The following is a 19,084-nucleotide window of genomic DNA, read 5'->3' on the forward strand; positions in this document are numbered from 1 at the left end:
TTAACATAAACATTAGCGTAAAAGCACTTTCAAAATGCCCAATTTGGCTTATTTATTCCTGAACCTCTGGGTTTGCATTTGAACGTTTACTTCCACATCTACTCTTTCACAAAAAAAATACTTTGCTTTGTCCATTCCCAAATATATGGCAAGAATTCACGTTCAGCTTGGTTGTGCATATTTTCTCAAACACAACATAATTGTTTAAGTGATAGTCAAATGTTTGTAATGGATTGCGTATAGTTTACCACCTGGGCCTGTAATTGAACGGAACATAAGTAATGTTGAATAAAATCTATAAAATCTAAAGTCTCTCCATTTGCTGATCTCAGACAGTCATCACAATCCCCGGTGCCATCACTTTGACCAATGAGAGGGGCTTTTATGTGAACCGGCCTGTCAGGTCCAATCAGGAGGTGGGGTAGGGAGCCCATTTACTTTTGAATATACTCTGTTCACTTTTGAAATCAATCTTTCACTCTCAAACTTACGGACTATCGCTTTAATTAGAATGGACTTTGCATAATTGATTCTCATAACACTCTTTTGGGCACCTCAGCATTGATATTGTATGTCTATGTAAGGAGAAGACAGTTATGAGAGACTGGGCTGGTCAAAATGGGAATGACACAGTGAATTCAAGCTTTCACTCCAACTAACTGCAGAGAGCAAGTCAGTGGCCGCCGCGATGAACACACTGGGATTGTTAAACAGCACAGAACTGGCCTGGTGATGTATTATAGGCTGAGATCAAACCTCTTCAGCAGTGGATGAAGTGGAAAAACGCTTCCAAATATGGGTAAAAGCTCAAAAAAAGCTTATTTATGGGCCAACATATGAACATAAGATGTATCAGCTTCATAATTGAATGTCCATTGTCAAATATTAACACTGCAAAGTAACCCATATGTGAAACCGTTTAACAAACCATTCTCATTTTGCACATTCATTGGCAAGGGACCTTCATACTGTCCAGATAACCCCATCTTGTTCTCACCTGTTGCTGCTCCTTGGCTGTCAATACCCAGCTCATGACTGATTCCAAGAGTCCAGTATAGTGTGCCCTCTCTTTTCACCTTCTCGCTTTATCTGAATGCCCGTCTCTCCTGTGATAAACTGTACCCTGCCTGCCGTTTTCGCTTTGGATACTACCGAGCTCGGGTTTCCTCTCACCTCGGCTCAGAGCATAGCAAACGGACCATTGTTACCACCGCACTACGCCAAAATATAAAAACAGCACGCACTTCAGCATCCCCAGCCTCTGCACCAAAGCGACCCGAGGCTTTTCCGCCGTGTCCGTTTCCACAGCGACGGTAAATATACAGGATATTGACTCCTCGTGAAAAGACAGGGGTCATCGCTTCCTTCTGCCTCGCCACCTGAGCCCATTGGATTCTTTTCAAAAACCTCTGCAAGGGATTCTTTTGAAATAATGGTCCAAAGCACCAAGACATGATCCAGATTTCACAAACCTCATCTCAGAGCAGTGTATTTTTCCTCCAAATGCTTCTTTATTTTGCAGAGTTAGAATGTGCAGACCAATTAGAGCATATTTTCAGTGTGTGATGGACTGTTTGGAAGATTGACACCAGTAATGAGTGGGCTGTTGCCACTGTCTTCACTCTCAATAATGGCATCAATAGCACTTTTATAAAAACAAAATTTGGACTTGACTTTTTCTGTATGGTTGAAGGTTCATCTCTGCTGGTTGTAAATTGTGCGATGGATTCATTAAACTTAATGTAAATCAAAGTTATTACATGCTTGTCATAGAATAGGCTCAGAATGTCTTTTGCTCACGTCCTGTTGGCCTTTGGAGAGTAAACAATACTTCCTGTCAACATCTTCATTAAAAATAAAATATGATTTAAAACACAGAAGAAAACTTAAATGAACGTGAAGAAAGAGTGTCTTTCATGAATAATTTGTTCAGATAGTGGTGCCATTTTAACATTTGTTAGCGTCAACTTAATATTAGCTTTTAGCTTCAAAGCTAAAACACTTTGAGTCATGAACACAGAAGCCTCGTTTGGACAAGCCCAGTTTTTTATGTGTTTTAAGTAAAAATCCAACACTCCATACAGTTTGAATATTTATTTTGCAAGGCACAGCTAATTTGTTACCTTTAGAAGTTAGCATGTTGCTAGCATGTTAGTCATGTTGCTATGAAACATTATGCCTATTGAATTTCTGTATCCCCCTTGTAGTTTAGGGGAAGGGGGGATCTACAATTGAGTGTAAAGGTTAGGACTCTCATTCAATATTGTGAGATGTCTTTGTAACTCAACATGTATTACAGGCATCTGCAACCCATGTCCCTCCACGATCTGTGATTGGTCCCCTAATCCTTTCAAAGATTTCGGCCATGGTCCCCAGACTGCTCTGAAGGTCGAAATGATTCGAGCGCACACAGCAGCATGGGTACTCCCAGACTATTGTCCAGGTAAGAAATCCACAAAATCTGTCTCTAATTTTTACTGGCACTAGCTTAATCTTCTTAGAGAAATGTTGTTTTGTTGAGAGAGTTGTATCTGTCCCCTGTTATTGCTTGTTGTGCTGTGGGTATAAATTTGACCGAAATTTGGCTGGAAGTTTGATTTAAAGCCTATTTGGGAGACTTGTTTTCGAGTGCTGTCAAGCTGTTTTAGGGCACACAGGATAAACGGGAAAAACATCACTAACATGGGCCAGAGGAAGTGTCTGAGGAGAGGGAGATCTGGGCACCAGTCCCCCCTTCGCACTGACTAAGTGAAAGAAAATATTTGGAATGCAGAACGTGGTACAATACATATTCTGATTGTTTAGGACCCAAGAGATTTGTTTCACATGCGTGTACATTTTCCCTAGAAGGCCAGTGCCAAAACAAGCAAATATTATTCCTTCCATCTTGACGCTGATCTTAATGAAAATCTGCCTCATGCCTCGAAGATTAATTTAGTAAATATAATACAAAAACACACCCCACCTCCGATACGTGTCAACAAGATGAATGTGTGTTGAGGATTGGGAGGTAATAAAACAAATGCGCTCTGCTTACTTGGCTTTAGCGTCGGCGTCTTCGTGGCCCTTATTGGAAACATCGTCGAACCCTCCGATGAGTTTGTTGAAAGATCTGAAAGCATACAGAGAAAATGTTAGCTTCTGCCGCAGAATACTCATCCTCCTCCACGAAACCAAATACCAAACTGCTCTTTAGTGCGTTGAACTGTCACGTCAACGTAACCTCCATCGTACAGCACTACGTGGCCTTGAAGGACTCCATATTTAACATGGATTTTAAATGTTTTAGATCTCATAATCTCCGGAAAGGGCACAGAGGCCGCTCAAATCCAAAGAGCAGGTTTGCGCACTCGCAGACACTGGAAGAGCGGGGATTGTGGGGACCGAAGTAGAAGCCGTGCATGAATATTTGAATGAATGAATTATAAAACAGAAGTCCTGGTGCGATGCGTGATGAAAAGACACTGGCTTTGTGATTAGACTTTGAGATTTCCACAGAGAAGTGGGGCCTTGCAATGAAATGTGGGAGCATGCATGGTAGTCGCTGCATGCTCATTACAGTATTATTGGAAAAAGCTATGCATTTTTTGACGTGGACACATCATGTGTAATTGTGGCTCGCAAACCACATCTTTTCAGGTGTACGTAGGGAAAAGACTCTTGCTTAGTGAGGAGTATGTTTAGTGGAGCGCCGTCCAATGACAAAAACAAGGCACATGAAACATGAAATCTGTAGTTAACTGCATGCTAACAAATCAATTGCGCCTTGAGAGCAGAACAGAACTGCCCCGAAAATGGCCTGATGATGATTCATGGCCAATGAAAATGAGGAAGACTCTTTGAGGTTCTGTCTGTTACACCACAAGATCCAGGAAATACATATCAAAGTAAAAGGGCGTTGCACAATTCTAACCAAATCTAAGCTCAGGTAAGAATATATCTCAATATGGAAAAACGGTGGCCTGTTCTTTTAACCACTGTGAATTAAAATGGAAAGAATCAAACCAATACCTTGGCAAAGTAAACCTCAGTTGTTCAGGTAAGCAATGTATTGATAAAGCCTCTAGACGAGATTTCAGAATCTTCAGACCGTAACTGGATAACAGCTTTTTAGAATCATAATTGTTAATGGTTTTTTTCTTTCATTTCCATACAAAGCAAATACTCCTGTGTTTTGCATTGTGGTTAAACTCATACAATGCTTCCTGGGCATTACTTTGGAATGACCAAACAAACATTTTTGCTGTCACTACTTCATCAAACAAAATAAAATAAAGGGCTGCTTAGACTTGAGTGCGAACATAGAAATGCGTTTCTCAGCTACATTCTCTCGCTGCTTCTCTCACATCTTCTTAAAGCTATAATGATATGTATAAGAGACTAAATATCCCAGAGGAAAATGAAGGCTGTTGGATACCAGCCTCATCAGGCATCAGAGGATGGGCCCAGCTGGATGTGCTCCCGCGGAGACAGTAATGTTTGAGTCTTCTGCTCATTTCTGCACTTCTGTTGCTCCCTGCAGCTCCTTCTCCAGCTCCACATTTCTCTCGTGCCATTATCCTTTCTTCGCCTTTTAGCTGTTCTTTGTAGTTAAAAGAAATGCACATAAATCCACACACCCAGAGGTCCAGGGGCATCATTGGCCGCTCTGAAATGTATCTAAAATCTACATTATTGCAGTTTAAGTGCCCCAAAATCTAAAGTATGTCTCATTTGGCCACTAGAGTTGCCATTTACATTTGAGAAAACTGAATGGACTGCAAAGCAATTTCGTAGAGCAGTGGTTCCCAACTTGTTTTGTCTTGGGGACCATTGGGGCGTTGATTTATACTCCGAGTACCCTCTAACTTCAGGATCCTGGAGTTAGCAAAGCAAAGTGAGCAACTCAACATAGATGTTAGTGTTATGTACATACATCCCCGTACTCCTGGTTTGGGAAACATGTTGTAGACAGGGCTGGACTGGCGACGTACTTTTGTCAGATCGAGAGATAAGCCCCATCATACATTAAGCCGGCCCACAATATGCGCCAAGAGCTATTGGCATCCCTATCATTATATAGATGCAACTACACAATTCCTTTATTAGAGGGATGCCTTTTATACACTTCTGGTGGCATGGTTTCTTGAGTTATGGTTCCCAGATAATCTCGTCTGAGCGATGGGCCTCTCGGACATAACGCTCATGTCTCTCACGTCATATTTGCCAATATAAGAGGAAGTAGTTTATTGTAACTCCCTCCAGGACCCACAGAACATCAGACCTCTATTTTGTATACATTTTAGACTAATGTAAAGAAGTGCATGTTGGGAGTCGTCAGGTGACTCCCACTTGCCCCTCGTCGTCAGTGCACGCAGTTTGGAAATAGCTTCTAGTTTCCATTGAAAGGATTTACAATGTTTTGGCCTTTTTTGGGACTTCTAGTTTCACTACACACCTCTCTAACTCCGTGGTGAGTTTTAAACATCTAAAGTGTGATCATTTGATTGGTTTTGAGAAGTTTATTTGTGTTGCTGGCATGAGAGGAACCTCCTTGGGAACGCACATTTTAAGATTGTTTAGTATTTTTTTACAAAAGTTCCATCAAGTTGTAAACGACAAGATTAAAGTATTGAGTGCTATGAAGTGTTAGCTTGAATTCGGCAGAAACAACATGCAGCTATTGTCCTCGATTTGTAGCTTATACTGTTTTAGTTCATCACCTCGACTATTGCTTTTAATATGTTGTTGAATATGACTGATTTTTTAAGAGGGCCGGTCTTGATCCCAGGCCGATTATTTCTGCCAGTCCACCCCTATATCTAAACTACCTCATAGAGACAAGATCCCAAACTGTTATGGCATAGTGACTGTCCTCTCACCTAACAGCCTTACAGCCTTAAAGGAATAGGCCACCGTTTTTACATACTGAGATATGCTCTTACCTCACTTTAGCCGAGTTAATATATCCCCGTCTGGTCTTTGTCCGTGCGCTCTGTCAGGCAAACGGAGCACATACGCAGCCTCTCCCACATGTCACATAGCTCCAAAAAAGCTCACGATAGAAGCTACCAAGCTCTTCCACGTGTTCCCTATTTAAATAAAGTTACATGAAGTGTTTTCATGCAAAGTATATTTACACAGAAATGTAACATGTCGATTTTATAAGCAGATAAAAAGGGGTACTATATTGTGAGGCGTAATGATACGAGGAGCAAAACGTCCACGCAGTAACTCCCCCCGCTCACTTCCGTCAATAGCCTTTAGGAGTTACTGCACGGACAAAGACCAGACGGGGATATATTAACTCGGCTAAAGTGAGGTAAGAGCATATCTCAGTATGTAAAAACGGTGGCCTATTCCTTTAAGGTCCTGAGTTCGATTCCCAACCCAGATGGGTTTCATTGATTCATTTCGGATTTATAATGTTATTATTTGGCGAGGAGTCAACTTAGCCTTTATTTAGTCTTCTAGCAAGAACCTCTCTCTTTCACATTTGTTCTGAAAAATGTTTTGGTCTATGGCACTGACCTTCATCAGTCATCAGTCAACTTTTATAGCGCTTTTCTACCTTTATCTGGCCCAAAGCGCTTTACAGTAAGGAGCCAGTCACCCATTCACACTCCAATGTACGCAGACACTGGAGGCAAGGTGGGTGAAGTGTCTTGCCCAAGGACCTTCAGGAGCTGGGATTCGAACCCCCGACCTTCCGATCATGAGACGACCCGCTCTACCAACTGCACCACTGTCGCCCCAACACTTTTGCAAACTATAAGATCAATGTTCATACTGTTACTCAATACGCTCAGTCTCGTCATTGTGTTTTACTGTCCATATAGTTTTATTCTCACTTTTTAACCGCACCATTTAGTTCAATATATTGCACTTATACCCACTTTAAGCCCGGGGCATAAACAAAAGTAGGCAGTCGCCGCGTCTGCCGTAGCCTCCGTGTCCAAAAGGCCCATGCCGTGCCTTAACCGCGTGGGCAGTGATAGCATTAGGCGCTCCCTGACGGACAGCAGTAATGACATGACTCACTCGCTCGCCCCTGTCTTTTCTCTGGCAGTTTGGAGGAAGTCCCATTTGTGGGTTCCCAGGGGCCACCCGGAGGTCCGGGTAATCTGATCTGATCGCAACCCGCCTGGCCCTCCCTGCTCCCACAACCAGCACTTTGTTTGAGAGATGAACCGTAAGCCGCGCCATACATACCGGACAAATAATATCAGCCTTACATAAATGAAGGCATGTTGGCGTTCGGTTTGCTTTGGATACGTGGCAGTTGCTTTTGAAGTTTTTGGCCGGGTAACTATTCAGGAGCCTAGGATTAAACCTGAACAAAACTATATGACAAAATGAATTTAAGGAAAGGAAAGAGTGTTAACTTTTAGCTTTTCTACAAGTGCTCATTTTAATAGTTTTGGCTGTTTTTTATTGAGATGTTTTGCAGGAAAACACGTATATGAACTATCACGTGGTGGCCAACGTTTGCTCTTTGAAAATCAAGTTGAACTACGCTCTTCTCAGTGGACTGTGTGAGACTGTTTTTTGGTTCACATAAACTTGGTAAAACAACAATGATCTGGACAGTGCTCGTTTGACTCAGGGAGAAGACTGTGGAATCAGCTGCCCCTTTATGACAACAAAATATTTTTCTATTCTTGTTTTCCTTAAGGGTTTCAATGGACAATAAAGCTACTTAAACTACACTGAGAATTAAGTTATGCTGCAAAAAGCAATCTTGAAATAAGTGTTTTTTTGTTCTTTTTTGTTTTTAAAGGAACAGGCCACCATTTTTCAATGCTGAGATATGTTCTTACCTTAGCTTAGACGAGTTGATGTGTACCTGTCTGGTCTTCACGCGTGCGCTCAGTAACGCAAAAAGACCGAAGCTGTTGTTAGCATTTAGCCTCTCCTCTATGGGGCCAAACCGGAGTGAGTAGTTACACGATCCAAGTCTAGTTACACAAAATTAAACATGTCGATTTAAATAGGGGAAACGTGGAGCTTGGTCTAACTTCACCCCATAGAGGAGAGGAGGAGAGGCTACATTTTTTTTAGCTTTAGCTTTTGCGTGACTGAGGGCACGCGTAAAGGCCAGACAGGTACACATCAACTCGTCTAAGCTAAGGAACTTATCTCAGTATTGAAAAACGGTAGCCTTTTCCTTTAAGTAAGAACTTTTGTCCTTGATTTCAAGACGTCTGTCCATGAAGCAAGATTTCCACTTAGATTAACATCTACAAGAGGAAGGTGGAGGAGGAGGAGCTGATCAGTGCAGGACACCACGCTCAGGGGGACAAACCCAGGAGGCGGTGCACTGTTTCAGAGAATCAAAGCAGCACTGAAGACTGCCAGCCAGGTTTCCTTTTTGCAGTGTAGTTATCAGGAAATTCAGTGCTTTATAAACCAGGAAACCAAGAATTGATTTTGGTGCCTTTTTGAAACAATTTGCTGCTCTCTGACCAGCCCGAATGACTGAGGATACAAATGAGATTATCAATCACTATGAACGTCACATACATTCCACCGTCGTAACCACCTAAAACCCTCCTTTAGTGCCCTGAATACAAACTATCCCTCCGGGCCTCCCTCCCACACATCTGCTGCATTCATTTAACGGATTTATGATCAGAAAAAAAATATTGTCCTTTACTTCTGCCCAGCGCTCAAATTGACCTTTGCTTGCAAAATACCCAACAAAGCAAAGGCGGCTGTGATATCCAAATGATTTCTCTGCGGCTCAGCGTTCCCACAGCGAGATCGCATTCATCATGACTAATGCTGCTATTAGGGGCGTATGAAAACACGAGTGGATTTACTTACTCTAGGTCGATGACGAGACATGTCACTGCCTCCGCTGCGATGACATTGGCCGTCCTGAGGTCCTCTCTGCGGAGACAAAACACAAAGCTTTAGCTTAGTCCGTGTGGGTTTGTTTTGAATCGACACAAGCGCGCAGAACATCACAACAGCCTTTATTTCTTGTCTAATTTAAGCAGCTTTGTCCACATGGGTATGGAATAGTATTTGCCGAGAATAAATCGGACACACACAATTAAAGCCCCGCTGTATCCTTTCAATGCAACACTGGAGGAAACGTTAATAGAAAAAAGGGATTCATTCTTTTGCGGATTACATTGTGTTTTCTCTGTGCCATAGCATACAAATGATCAGTTGTTGACACAGATATTTGACTGAACAAAAATACATAGATTTTAACACAATATTCATCTCACACCAATAAAGTCAAGTCAAAATCGGGTCCATGTGAATGTTTTGACAAGGCAAATTGTCCAGTAAAAGTGGACAACTTGGCACTAGAGGCTAGCGTTGGCATGTAGCATGAAGCTAACGTCAAAACAAAAATAAACAGACTTTAACACAATATTCATCTCACACCAATAAGGTCAAGTCAAAATCGGGTCCATGTGAATGTTTTGACATGGAAAATCGTCCAGTAAAAGTGGAAAACTTGGCACTTGTCGCTAGCGTTAGCATGTAGACTGAAGCTAACGTTAAAACAAAAATAAACAGACTTTAACACAATATTCATCTCACACCAATAAGGCCAAGTCAAAATCCTGTCCATATGAATGTTTTGGCATGGCAAATCGGCCAGTAAAAGTGGAAAACTTGGCACTTGTTGCTAGCGTTAGCATGTAGAATGAAGCTAACGTTAAAACAAAAATAAACAGACTTTAACACAATATTCATCTCACACCAATAAGGTCAAGTCAAAATCGGGTCCATGTGAATGTTATGACATGGAAAATCGTCCAGTAAAAGTGGAAAACTTGGCACTAGAAACTAGCGTAAGCATGTAGCATGAAGCTAACGTTAGCTTGATGGTTAGGATTCCCTGTTTTATGTACAAATCTGGGCTTCTGAACCACTTTATCCTCCTCTGTCTCATATTTGGTAGAAAACGCATCCGTAATTGTTTATAAATCAGTAACAAATTATTAGGGAAGCTTTGTGGAAATGTTCTAAATGATCAAGTTGCTACAGCTTTACAAATGTTCTGTTGTATACTGTATGTTTAATAGTGTGAAGTTATTACAAACCATATGAACTAAAAATATTGAGACACATGTAGGTTGTCCCATACAGCTCCATATAAATCCGTCCATAAATGAATCAAAAGTTGACTCTTAAATCTAAAAAGAAAAGCTATTGTAGATTCAGTGGTTCCTTAATGCTCCTATCACATTTATCCCTATCCCCAATTAAACCGTTTTGACATTTCTGCACTACTCCCCACCCTCTGTTCACATGTCAGTGGCTCACAGTAAGATATCTCACTCTCATACTGTAGGACTGGCATTACTCTTTATTATATTTGACAGCGGCGTCCTCTTCATCTGATGACAGCTCTTCAGAAGAATCACTCCATCCGCACGAGTCTTCCGAACTGCTGTCCCGAGTCTCCATCCTTCAGTGTTTCCCAAAGCAAGTAACTCCCAATCTCGCAATAAGCTCCCCCCCACGGCACAAGGCGCAAAACTGCTCCACTAGACTAAAAAATTACAAAAGGCACATCTCCCAAATAATCCCCTCCATCTCCAGTCGCCAAAACTCGATCCGGCACAGAATGAATCTTGAGGCTTTCTTTGTCGCACGTTCAAATACGATTTCTCTCCAGCCCCGGCATCAAATCGCTCTCCACACAGCAGTCTATTCCAATGAACTGGGGGTGACAATTCTCTCCATGATATGTCAACTCCCTCCGCTTCCCCCTTTTGCAAATGCGCCGAACCCCCCCACCCCCGCCGCCTCATGCAACACCCTTCACCCCGTTCAGAAGAAAGGGCATCGACGGTGTGGAGCAGCTCATTTCAGAAGGTGTGTGGAATAAACAAATGCATTAGGAGCAAGAGTTTGTCGAGGGCATGTGTTAACAGTTGTATTTTGGGGGGGGGGGGGGGGGGCTCCGGCAGGTTGCATGGCACATATTTCTTTGGTAAACCCCCCCCATGACCTGCATCAAGGCTCTTAGCGCAATAGTCTGGCCTGGGACTGCCCCACCTGTTGCTGTTGTTTGGCCACAGTAGCATTTGCCATCCCCGCAGTAATTTCCAGAAGCATCTGCGGGATTTATTTGTCCGACCTGAGACAAGGCTCTTACGGAAGATTGACTGGTTCGTAGTGGCTCAAACTTTATATTCAATGGCTTCTCAAGAACAGTGAGCACTGGAAAACAATGAAGCCATTGATTTTTTTTTTCTTTTGTCACTGTTGCCCTGGAACATGAGGCAGCCCATTTTTTCCACATAAAAGCATAACAAGGCTTATTTTTCATTTTTATATAATATTTAACATCCAGTTGTCATAATAAGTATTTGTTCTCATCTTAATACATAATGTGCTAAAATTGCAAATAGCTGTTGTAAAAGTAATATTTACGTTACACTGCTACAGTATTCTGCTCCCTAAATGTTTAATCCCCCATGTAAACAGTGTCTAATATGAATGCTGTGTTAATGTCATTGTGCCCAGTTGGTTTAGTTTGCTTTTTTTCCTGGTGGTTCCCAGAGTCACCACATTACACGGTGAGGCGTTTCAGTGTCACGCAGCAAAGGTCTGAACAGCCTCCGTGTCGACGTGAGACAGGCCTCAACTCTGACTATGTTTAAGTCCATGTTAAAAAGACACTTATTTACTGCTGCCTATGACAATTGAGCCTATTTTAACCCGTTTTAATATATACATATATGTATCAACAGTATATATACATTTTATATGTCATTTTATTGATTGACATTTTTATTGTATGTGTTATTGTGCTTTGGTGTTGCTGTGAGGCACATTGAGTTGTCTTGTACATGAAATGTGCCGAACAAACACATTTGCGATGCCTTTTTATGTTTGAAAGTGGGATATGGATGTCAAATGAATCAGCTGATCAGCGTTAAACTGAGCTCACGATTTAGGTGTTGTCATTTGGGGTTAGCATCTGAAAAAACAAACGTTAGTTTGTTGGTTTTATAAAACATCACTCAAATGTTCTTTTTACTAATGTGGTCATTTTGACCCGAAGGCTGCGGGCTTCAGTGGCTTATCAAAATGACCCAAAAGCCACTGAACATTTTTGTAAAAAGAAGCAGAAAAAAATATGAATGTATGGTTATGAAGTTTAAAGGATCTGTATCATGCTATTTTAGCCATTCCAAAGTTAAGTATAGGCATTTATATGAATGATTGTACCTCTACCGCTATTGAGCACTCATTTTTGTGATAAATATAAGTGTTTTCTGGAGGTATTTTTCAAACCCGGAAGACACAACGCTTCGATTCAGTTAACTCCGACCCCTCTCTCCGCACATACTTTACCGTAATATAAATATACAGCAATAAGTGAAGATACTTCACAATGCAGTTATAAGGAGTTGACATCTGCAACACAGCTTCATCGCGGAGTCAAGAACCGTCTAATGCACGGCTCCGAGTTGTTTAATCCACTTATACCATGGTCCCACAAACGTAACATTTATAATAAATGTTTGTTTCATTTACTAAAGTCACTAAATATGCCAGACCACCGGGACAATTTTATGTGGGTTATTAGCCGGTCACTGAAGGCTCGTCTCAGAGCGAGACTTTCTCCGCAGCTATTACGAGGATCTCAGTCAGGCGCAACCAAACAACATCAGCACACGCTGCATCGCCAGAATCACAACACAACAGGACTAACCCGGCACTTTTCCGTGGAAGTAAACACCGATGTGCGGCACTCGTGGGCAGGAGTTATTTCACTTTTACGCTGTTTAACCTGAAGCTAGCTAGCTAGCTCAACCAGCTCAACTGTTTATGGAAACAGCTGCGGTGGAGTCGCTTACACCCGGGCCCCACGAACTGAAACTTTTATGTTTGACTTTACTAATCCAGCCAAATATGCTTAAATGCAGGATCATTTTATGTACGCCTGAAAATCATGAATAGTGCCTTAACCGTTTTCAATAGAAATGGAAAGCTCATATTATATATATATTTTAAGCGTCTGTGAGTGTCTTGAAAAGCGCTATACAAATAAAATGTATTATTATTATTATTATTATTTATTAACAGTAGCTAACCTAGCTGCTCACTCTCCTCTTACTTCCCATTTATCAAACGTTTTGTTTTGGCCAAAAACGTTGAAATTAACCACAAAATCCATCTCATACGTTCCTGTCAGTCACTAATTACAAGTTTATCTGATTCAGCTGTGTCATGCGTTGCTATGGCGATGCCCACAGCGGAGTGATATCCCAGTGATTTACCTACCGGACTACGTGTGTGGTTATACGAAAATAATGCATGCTTGTTAGCACCCACCAGCCAATCAGAATCGAGTATTCACCCAGACCATGGTATAAAAATGGCTAACACACATGCTAGTATGCTAACACACGTTTGGATTGACTCACCACTCTGGTCCATCGCTGTTTACATTATGGGACTTGCGTTGGTTATAAAAGTTAATCCACTTTGATTCTGGTGAAGGTTCACCAAACATCCATCAGTGACAGTCACAGAAAAACTATATTTTGGTGATAGTCGCTGAATCCCGGAGAAAAAAAAAAAAAAACTTCTGACGGGAGTGGCCTCTTCTTTAGGAAGGTTGAATCATAGACTGTATATACCCCTGTCCACGTAGCCAAACACGCTTCTTTTTCTCCGTGACATTATCGTTAGGTAAGAATAAAGAACAGGTGTGTCCAGATTAGGTTATAAGGAGCTCCATCTTCACAGCTGCAGCGCAAACATGACTGATCTGTTCAGACGCTCTTTTTTTTCTCCTTTTCCTTTATTTATTTATTTCTTACAACAGAAATAATGAAAAGGGTGGTTCACAAATTAAAATCAGGCCGTAAGCATAGAATTAAGACATTACATTACAGACGTCGAGCACTTCCGTTCCGCTGTTACGACACAACTCAACAGGTCAGTCGTTCACCAGGAGAGGGCGGAGCAGCTGCTCAGAGAGCAGGATTCAGGAGGATTACTGAGAGCTGCGTGAATGAAGCCACAAACCACTCTGGGGGTGTTTTTGATAAGGAAATAGCATAACAACATGGCTAAAAGCTCTAAAAAGTCGATTTTGCATGATATAGGACCTTTAAATTAAAGTGATATTTCAGGATTTTGGACATAGGGCCTCATTTCTTAGTTATCCAGAGTATTGTTGATTTCTGGATATATATTTTAATTCACGCAGTCCTTATATTTGAAGAGTTTAGTGGTGCTAGGCTAGTGTATGTCTATGGTAACTAGTAGCCTGCATTAAAAACAGTCTGACCCAAGCACAGGCATATGGGTAGTCTGGTGTTATCAGTGATTTGCCTCAGGTGCACCGTGCTTGGGTCAGACTGTTTTTAATCTCCAGAAACCAACAACACTCTAGATAACTAGGAAATGAGGCCCTATCTCAAAAATCCTGAATTATCTCTTTAATGTCAGGCATGTCTGTTACTTCGAGGAAGACAACAGCTCACTCTAAACTCAAAGTTGCAGCGTTTAACCAAAAAAACTCACATTAACGTGAAACTAACAAATGGGCTGATTTCCGCAGTCAGGTTCTCCAGTGTTTTGCCTCTCTCGTTCATTTACATATTCCAACTGGGGAAAACATTTTCCCCCAGTTCCTTAAGGCATTATGAATGCAGCATTAGATAAAGGGATCATATCTTATGAATTTCACATTATACCAAATGTATTTGTGCCACTTTCTTGTCAATGAATAGAAAATGTTACATCTTAAACTTCCCCAATGGTTTAACATTCCACTAGCAACTCTATTAAAATAAGTAACGGCGCCATGTTTACATTAGCCTAACCATGGCGATCCGTCACAACAGTGCAGCGAAATGCCACTTACATAATCTCCGCTCATGCTTAAGAGACCACCGTGGTTTCATATGAGACGGTAACTCGCCGCACCTGTCCCGCTGTGCCGCACTCCGGCCCGGCTAAACAACTTATAGTGTGCCACAGCGTTGATGCTAGCGGCTTTCCCCTGTGAAACCCTATCTGCGGACAATATCTGTCGAGCACATTCATTGTCACGCCAGCTCTGGGCCTCGAGTCTGACGCTAAGCCAAGGACGGAGTGCCTTGATTTAATTGTGACAACGGGTGAAAAGAAATCCACTGCGAACATCTCTACAGGCAGGTGCGCGCTGTATCGGGACCGTCCTAGTCCGCTCTTCGAGATAGCGGTGTTGATTTTCAGTAAGATAGAGTTCATATAAAGCGATAATTGGTCGGTGAGCTCGGTGTCCTAGGAAGGGGTTATGGTGATGACGTCAAGTGCAGTTACATTGAGATAGAACCGGTGGAAAGATCGGCGGAGCATCGGAGCTACTGGGCAGTGCCAATACCTCGAGGCTTAGTGTCTGTCAGGGAGGTACACAGCTGCTAGCCAGTGTGGTCGGCTACGTATATATCCAAAGTAACCACCAAGGATTTAGACGCTTCATCTAAAGACCCACAGCACTTACAGAAACCCGGGCTGAGCTTGATCGTAGGAAGCAAATAGGAAGCATTTTCAGCATTGTAGCTATGTCACAGTAATGGTGACAATCCTTTCGCCTTAAGTGGGACCATCAAAGGGATCACATAGCTTGTGTATTAAAGCTGTTTTTTTTTTATTCAGTCAGTTTTCATTTTGCACTGGTTAAATAAAGGTGAACTGAATCAAAATACATTGTCTACTGTGACTTTTGAAGGATTGCTGGATTGATTGAGACACCAACGCTAGGAAAATCTGTGGTATTGGCACAAGATCAGCCAGAAGTGGCATCTGAGCAACCCTGAGAACGTGCCATAAACATGTTGACTTTCAAGCAATTGCACACTATGGTAATCTAATTTGTCATAACAAATACAGAAAATGACATTATGTGTTTGTTTTGGTGTAGTGTCTCTATTTCATCATATAAGTCTGATCCTAATGACTGTGTTGTTAAAGGAATAAATGCCTGAAGTGCCTCTCAAGAGCGCATGTGCCACCAATGTGCCAGTCAGAGTAATATAACACCATGGGCACTATAGTATTATGTCACATAAGCTGAAAATCCCTTTGTACTTATATCTTGTGCAGGGTTGGCAAATGCCATTATTGAGACCTATATAGCCTTATCTCAACATAGAACACCCAATTATATAGAGCTAGCATGCATAGCAACATTGCTCCTTGATCTTTGTCAATAGACATGTTATGATGAGAGAATCCTTTTGCACATACTACAGCCACATAACAATGTGGCATAACTGACTATTGCATAACCTTTGGAGGCTATATGAGACTGATGGTAGCAGAGAAGTTAAATTGTGCCTTTTTGGACAACTTTTTACAACCAGTAGTAGGACTGGTAGTCCTTTGGGAACACAGCCAGCTCACTCTAAAGAGACAGAACTCATTTTAAGGCAATTAAGAAGCAATGATACCTGCCGCCAAGTGATTATCCACACTTAGAAAATAATTAAGAAAAGTGTCTGACAACACACCCCTGTAGCTTTAAATTCAACCTGACACAATTATAGCTTAACATATTTATTATGTTGCCATATTTTTGACTGTATATAAATCATTTTCAATGAAGTCACAGTGTGAGCAGTTACATCATGTTGTTCCACTTTAACCCTCGGCTATAGGTTGTGCTTGCAACTACATACACAAAATATATTTGCTTTTCCTTTTGGACACTCTCCAAACAATATTCAAATGCAATTTGCTTTGGCGTAGTGACAAAGGTCATACTGCTGTACAAAAGTGATGAAATAAATCGATTGCATTACACTTCTGTTATGCTGGTACAATACCATGCGCAAAGAACCTTTTTTGATTCATCCAAACCAGAATTCCAATTTATGACCTAACAAGATGCTCACACAGAAGGTTTGTTGTTTAGTGGTTCTCAGATGGATGGGATCCAAAAGTGTGTTGGGTGGTAGCTCTCTCCTTAAGGCTGATTACATTTCTGTCAGCTATGTCCACTTGTCCATTTGTAAATATGTTTTTTTTCATGCCCGGAGGATCAAAGCCTGCGCCTTCATGGTTCAGAGTACATCCTTTTGAGTTTCACGAGCGCAGACGCACACGGTTAACTTCTAATTAGACGGACGCAGCGCCTGAGAGCCCCCTGATCAAAAGCCCCTGTCCTCCAAGATGGCCGCCGTCTCAATCATTTAAATTGGAGACATGCTTGACCATCAAAGGCACGTTTCAATATTTCAATAGGGCTTTCTCTCGGGACACTTCTGAGACAAAGGACGAGGAGCGGGAACAATGCAAAGCCGACGCAAAGGGTTTATTTGAAGACGGCGTGCGGTTCTGTTGATTACACAAAAGCATAATGGCCTCAATAATAATAAGGCTTTGAATAGCCTTTTCAGTCTAATTATACACGCCATACAGTTGAGCCCTGATTCATTTCGTACTCTGCATAACAAATAGAACTGATAAAATGTTACAGAAATCGTGGGCAGGACCAGCGTCTGACATGTTTTTAAAATACACTGCCAGACCGTTTCTCTGCTGTGAGCACCGGCACCAGAGAACTCTACTTGACACTAATGTTTTGTCAGGACATCTGACCTTAGGTTTCCTCGCGAATATACCACGTTTGTATGAACGGGCCGTGTGAGAAGTGAGATTCCCGTCAATGCGTTGTATCATCAGTCGCATTGGCACCAGTGTTGGGCAAGGTACTCCAAAAATGTATTATATTCTATTTTAGTGATTACAGCTTTAGAACCGTATATGTTTGTATTACATATGACTGTAGCTGAGTTACACTACTTGGAGTTATTTTTGGCAAAACATAAACTGAAAAAATCCCCTCCTGGAACCGCCACCATAACGTGGTGGAGGGGTTTGAGCGCCCGAATGATCCTGGATCTCTGTTGTTTGGGGCTTCGTGCCCCTGGTAGAGTCTGCCAGGGCAAACAGGTCCTGGGTGACAGGTCAGACAAAGAGCGGTTCAGAAGCCCCATATGAGAGACCAACAGGCCCGGTTTGGAACCATGAGGCCGTCCTTCTGTGGACCCAGCACCTGCAGGAGGAGCCATAAGGGGCAGGTGCAATGTGATTTGGGCAGCTCCAATGGCTGCCCCCACGACCCGGCAACGGACAAGTGGAAGAAGATGGATGGATGGATGGATGGATGGATGGATGGATGGATGGATGGATGGATGGATGGATGGATGGATGGATGGATGGATGGATGGATGGATGGATGGATAAACTGAGAAAGTTAAATTGGAAAGCGCACATAAATACACTAAAGCCAAAAAATGTAACTTATTGCCATACTGTGTAAAATCAAACCCTCTGTGAATCAAAATGCATTATATATACTGTACAATTCCCTCCTCTTCCCATACCTTAGCTATTGTGTGGAAATATGGGGGAATACCTATAAAACTAATATACAACCTATCTTCTTATTGCAAAAGAAAACAATTAGAGTGATCAGCCATGCAGAATACCTTGCTCCAACAAATCCACTTTTTATTAGACTAAATATCTTCTTGCATCTTGCATCATCATGTTGATGTTTACACAGCAGTTGTGATATCCAAGGCACAATCTCATGCCTCCTCAGTGTTTACAAGAGATGTTTCAAATCAAACTAAAGAATCTTTATACAACCTCGGAGGAACTGATCTGCTACAAAAACCTATGGCGAAGCGTAGGTTTACCTATTCAACTTAAGGGCTCCAAAACTATTAAAGCATTTAAAAAAATGTACAAGTTAAACATGATGGAGTATAGAACACTTGAATGAAGATCATTAGAAAAGAAGATAATCGAGTATGCATAACATCATTTTGATTGCTGAAGTTTAAGTTTGTGCTTATGTGTTACCATCGTTGGCATAAGAGAAACTGTATAATGTGTCATCTTTGGACACAGAGTCACAGTTGTAAAAGGGGTTAGGCAGAATAAGTGCACGTTTTTCTTATTGTCTAATGTATAAGATCTTTGGAAAACATGTGACCTAAGAACTAAGTGTTCATAATGACTGAAGAAAATATACCACTACTGCTACTAAAATATTAAAAATGCAGTCAAAGATTTCCTTTTTCTTCGCTCTCCCCATTCTCTTTGTTTTGACGAC

The 19,084-nt window shown here is 41.6% G+C and overlaps 1 protein-coding gene across 2 annotated transcripts in view; it reads right to left on the reverse strand.

Annotated features, from left to right (window-relative positions):
* Positions 1-19,084, reverse strand: part of LOC306965466 (cGMP-dependent protein kinase 1-like) — a 189,361-nt gene that overhangs the window by 12,136 nt on the left and 158,141 nt on the right. For both annotated transcript variants that reach the window (XM_079559918.1, XM_079559917.1), the window contains exons 8-9: positions 8,806-8,871; positions 3,038-3,112 (exon numbers count right to left, since the gene is read on the reverse strand). In XM_079559918.1, the coding sequence (XP_079416044.1) occupies positions 3,038-3,112; positions 8,806-8,871 (141 nt within the window). The remainder of the gene's footprint in view (positions 1-3,037; positions 3,113-8,805; positions 8,872-19,084) is intronic.

The sequence above is a fragment of the Gobius niger genome (genome assembly GCF_951799975.1).
Source record: "Gobius niger genome assembly, chromosome: 7".
NCBI classification, from domain to species: Eukaryota; Metazoa; Chordata; class Actinopteri; order Gobiiformes; family Gobiidae; genus Gobius; species Gobius niger.